The 5,143-nt window shown below is 51.5% G+C and overlaps 1 protein-coding gene across 1 annotated transcript; it reads right to left on the bottom strand.

The window, feature by feature from the left end:
- Positions 1-3,549: 3,549 nt before the first annotated feature.
- LOC310744487 (avidin-like) lies at positions 3,550-4,609 on the bottom strand. Its single transcript, XM_083575951.1, has 3 exons — positions 4,400-4,609; positions 4,039-4,159; positions 3,550-3,654 (listed from the first exon to the last, which is right to left on the bottom strand). Exons 1-3 carry the CDS (start codon positions 4,596-4,598, stop codon positions 3,621-3,623), a joined length of 354 nt encoding a protein of 117 aa, XP_083432077.1. The 5' UTR covers positions 4,599-4,609; the 3' UTR covers positions 3,550-3,620.
- Positions 4,610-5,143: the final 534 nt, after the last annotated feature.

Below are 5,143 nucleotides of genomic sequence, written 5' to 3'. Positions count from 1 at the left end.
CAGCTGTAGGCTGAGTGAGAGGCGGCAGGCAGACTCCTTGGAGGCCCCGAGGAGTGTCTTGCCCCGCCTGACCCCTATCCGTGGATGGCTGGCCCCGCTCCTGGGCGCAGGGCACACATGCCACCCCAGGCACCCGATCGGCTTGCTCCGCCGCTGTCTTCAGGTGAGCTTTCTTCAGTCCATCTTTCCAGAAGTTGACTGGAACGGTTTATGGCATGGGAGTAATGTTTAAACAAGGCAGGATTATGAAACACATACCTTACCATTCGCATGCCATGATCGGAGAGCGCTGACTTCTTCCTTTGAACATTTGGACTAAAAGTAACAACCCGTGAGTAATACGGAAATTGGATATCAAAATTTCTTTTTTGATTCGGCACGAGCGGGGAAAGTGCAAAGAGGAAGTCCGTCTCCCCGTTTTGTAAACATTTTAAAGCAAGGACTAGATAACTAAGGTTGAAAAGAACATCTTCTTCGTGAGAGGTTAAAAGTAATTAATTTCACGTTTTGGCAGTATAAGTGAATGTGCTGGAGGATAAGAGTTAATTTTGAGAGTGGAATTGCCACACACCCCCCCCCCAGGACCCGGGAGTGATCCGTGAGGGAGCCTATTGAAGAGATATAGAAGACTTTGACAGCTGTCAAACTAGCTGTCAAAGCTGGGAGGGGAAAAAAAGAGAACTTTGTTTCTATTGCCTCGGCTGGTTATATTTGTTACATTTAGGCAACAAATTGTTGAAAATAAAGAGAAAAAGTTATTTTCACTTTTGGATTAGAACTGGAAGGAATACTAAGTAACCAGTACTCCCCTAGAGGGGGCTCTGGGACATTACAGAATGGCTGTAAGTGGAAAAATACAGATTGAACTGGAGAAGATTTTTCTTCGTCTGGGAAAATTTCAAGAACAAAGCAATGTTTTGGCTAGAAATGTTACAACATTGAATGAAAAAGCAAATAAACTTGCGGAAACTGGAAGGGACTTGACTCAAGCCTCTGTACCAGAACAAAAAGACTTTGTATCTGAGCTAAAAACTCTTGCAGCTGAACAAGAAAAGAAATTTGAGAAATTTGAGAAAGAGGGAAAAGATATACATGACAATTTAGAGGGAAAGGAAGGAGGAGCTATAATGCCGCAGAGGATTAAAGAGAGCCAGAGGTCTGTAAAGATGGATATAAAGGAAAAGACAAACCTGACTAAAGTGGAAGCAGGAGTTTCTGGGACACTTGGACTTAAAAGAAGTAAGAAACAAGATTTGGATTACAATTCTAAATATGGAGGCCTGGCAGGAAGAAACATGGACCTTATTGGGACAGAGCTTCTCCGAGATTTGGTGCTTATTATAAAGGACTATCAAAAAAACTGGCAGAGAGGAAAGGAGAGAGATTTAAGGGCCTCGGATGTGAGGTCACCAGGCTGACACCAGATAGACTGATGGACATCGGTTGGAGATTGAAACCGGGAAAGGCGGGGAGTGGGGTTTTGGGTATCCAAAGGCTGTACAAATATACTTTGTTTTTTCTTGCATATATTTTGTTTTGCTACTTATATTAAAATGGGGAATTCGTGAAATGGAATTGGGGCCGACTTTAGAAAAAGACATTAAGAATAAGTATTGATGCATAAAGATTGAGGTTTATGTTAAAATTGGTTAATTAAAAGGATTTAAATATAATAAGGTAAAATTTGGGGATAGGAACTTGCTGAATTAAAAACTGAATTGGAATACAAGAAGGGGAGATGTGGGGAAGTCAAGGAAATATGTTATTGAAAGAAAGGATTGTAACTATATGTGTGTTTTTTGTTTTGTTTTTTTGTTTTGTTTTTTGTTTCTCTTTTAATTTTTTGAAAATTTCAATAAACATTCTATAAAAAAAAAGAAACACATACCTTACCATAACAGAGTCAAACCTCGGCTCTCGAATGCCAAAAACCCGGAAGTAAATGCTCCAGTTTTCGAACGTTTTTCAGAAGCCAGATGTCTCTTGCAGCTTCCACTTGAGTGCAAGAGGCTCTTGCAGCCAACAGGAAGCTGCACTTCAGTTGTCGAATATTTCAGAAGCCAAACAGGCTTCCGGAGTGGATTACAGCACATTCGACAATAGAGGTTTGGCTGTAATGGAAAGGGATTGCCACGGGTCAATGACCATAGACATGTGTGGGCCAAGGGGGTTGGAGGTCCTCAGCCACGTTCCTCCTTGCTTACAAAGTCAGAGCAGAAAGGTATGAACTCCCCCTTTTTTCCTTTGGCCCCAGAGGACTCTCGGCTTCTTTGTTAGCTTTTCCAGCCATGCAATATCCCACACTTTCATGTTCCAAGTGGCCCCGTCTAAGTTCACCTAAAACCCTGATGGTCATTCTAGCTGCTAGGAGCAGGTGCCCTATCAAGTCTTATGGTGCAAATTCTGGCTCCCCTCAAACATAGACAAAAGTGCTAATTCAGAAGTTAGGATAATGTGCCAATTTAAGATCTTTGTAGCTTTATCTGCATACCATTGCCCAAAATTACTGCACTCTTGTACCACCCCGCAAAGGTGGAGGTGCGATCCAATTTCTCCGGAGCCTTGGGAATGCAGGTGAGTATCTGCACGAGAGTCTTCTAGGAGTCAGGCATCATGTGCGAATCAAGCCCCCTCCTCAGGTGACAGACAACTGACCCCTCCGGGACCCGACAGCCAGAGCTGGTGTGTGCGGCTTTGGCCTGTCAGTGGGGGGTGGGACACATGTGTGTCTTGAGTTGTGGGGGAACAGGGCTGGCTCCTTTCTCTGGCGCACAGAGGTTTGGGGCCTGCCCCTCCCACACTGAAGGGGGTCCTTTATCAGGTTAGCTGGACCCACACTCTGTACAATCTGGAGGCTGCCCCAGTGTTATATTTATAGGTTGAATAATTTGAACTTAAAACAAACTGTTGTTGGTGAGGGGGAGGCCCTCTGTGCCTTTTTGTGGGCGGATGTCTGTTGCTCCAGGTGTGCTGGGGGGGGGGCAAGAGTAAGTAGATCCCGCTCTCCCTTGGCCATTCCTGGGGCTTGCCTGGCCTTTTGGGTCTGAGCCTCAGTGTAGTTCTCTCAATGAGGGGAGGGGCTGTGTCAACGTCCTGCCCCCCCCCCCGACCCAGTGATCCTCTGTGTTTCCAGGGCAGTAGAGTGCTTGCCTTCTCCCAGGGTTTTTTTTTGGGGGGGGGACGGTGATGATGTCAGTATTCCCTCTGGGATGCTAACATTCAAACACTGTGCTGGCCTTGAAGGTGATTTTTCTGACATATTTAACAGCAGAAAGGTTTATTTATTGGTTTCCTGCAATTGCCCCATGAGACAGTTCTCTGGGGCAGGCACAGAGCATTTAAAAGAAGGTTTAAAATATGTAAAAGGCCACCAAAAAGCCCCAAGCAGGTGCAGAGAATAAACCCTTAGCAGTTGCCTTATCAAAAGCTGTCACCACCTGCAGCAAATGTTCTCTCTAGCGGGTGGGGTGGTAAAAGCAGCACCCCCAACCCCTGCCCTGGGGGGGGGGTGATTGCCCCTCCCTGTGGAAAAGGCAGGGGGCAATGTTGGTGCAGGGAAGGGGAGTTGTCTTGTAGTCCTACGCGCGAGTAGCGGAACAGGCCCAGATCCTGGTTCCTTTTCATCTGACACGTACATAGACGTTCTGGCCAACCCTGCAAGGAAAGAGAGAGAGAACTTTCAGATAAACCATTCAATTGGCATTTTCTTGGGTCAGGGGGGCTCCAGGACGACTCTGGCATGATTTCATATTCATGAGTTGGGGCTCTTTGCAGACAGGGAGTTGACGGAGGGTGGAGGCTGAGCTGCGGCCTAGGCCCACCTTCGTGGGGGCAGCCTGGTCCCCGAGATCTGCTTTGAACTGTTACGGAAATTGGGGAGGGGGTGGACCATCGGGAGCAGCAGCGAAAAGTTGCTTCTTATTACTAGGAAGGGAACTGAACTCAGCCCCGATGGCGCTCCTTCGCCCTCGAGGTCCTCGCCTGCCTGTTTTAATGGATGGGGGACGCCCTCCCCAGTCGGGCCGTCGGGCGGCTTACCGGGTGGCCTTCCAGTTGTCTGCGTGAGTCGCCACCTCCTCCCGCAGCAGCCACGTCGCCTCCAAGAACTCGTCGCCGTTTTCATCCAAGAAGCACTGCCCCACGAAGACGGTGGTGGAGTCTACGGGGGCGGGGGGGGGGGCAGAGAGAGGGAGGTCGGTGGGCTGGCGCCGAGCCGAGCCCGTCCAGCCTCTCCTTCAGGGGCGGCAGAGCTTCTGTCCCTCGGCTGGCCAGCCCAAGTTGGTCCCCCGACGCCACCGCGTGAACGAGAGGGCCCCTGGCGGCTGGGAGCCCTTCTCTTCTCCGTCCATGGGGCTGCTCAGACCCCTCCCTCTGCCCTCCTGCCCCCCCCCCCGCCTACCGTAGAAGGACCAGTTGACGGAGAAGCCGAAGGTGGGCTGCGCGCGCGGGGGGTTGGGGTGCTGCGTGCCGTGCAGGGGCGACTCCCGGATGGCGGCGTCGGGGGCAGCCGAGACGGCGGCCAGGTAGTAGCCCGAGAACTGGCCGGCCGCGTTCAGGGGCCCGATGAACATCCGGGAGCCCAGATCGTTCACCCACATCCCCTGCAGGTTGCACTACGGGGCCAGAGGGGAGAGAAGCGGGTCAGAGAAGGGACAGTGGGAAGGGACCCCAAAGGGTCGTCAAGTCCAACCCCAAAGACTACTCCCCCCCCCAGATCAGAGAGAGACCCCTCGAGCCCGGACAAACGGGCGCGGAGATCCCAAGGGGTACTTTGCGCCCAGTGGAGATTGCGCCTGCTCGCCGCTTTTCGATCCCATCCGAAGCAACCTCCTGCAAAGCGCCTGCGGCAGCTGCTGCACGTCGGAAATTAAGACCCCGGGAAACAAGGAGGGGAAGCCGGCAGCAGCAGTGGCTTCCAAGGCCCGCAGAGAAACACACAGCCCGCCCCCCAAGTGCGCCTCGACAGCCCCGCTCCCTTCGCGCTTTGACGGGGGGGACTTCTCTGTATCCCCGCCGGTGCGGCGCTGCTGCCTTCCCCTTTCGCAGACGGGAGGGCGAGACAGAGACCCGGCGAAGCCCCGGTGCGGGGGTCCCCTCCGAAGGCAGCCGGCGCCGCTTGCCCGCCCGCTTGCCTTCCCTCGGC

Source organism: Podarcis filfolensis (genome assembly GCF_964270895.1).
Source record: "Podarcis filfolensis genome assembly, chromosome: 11".
Classification (NCBI taxonomy): Eukaryota; Metazoa; Chordata; class Lepidosauria; order Squamata; family Lacertidae; genus Podarcis; species Podarcis filfolensis.
Note: the sequence above shows the minus strand (reverse complement) of the source record. Positions and strands in the feature narration are given on the sequence as shown.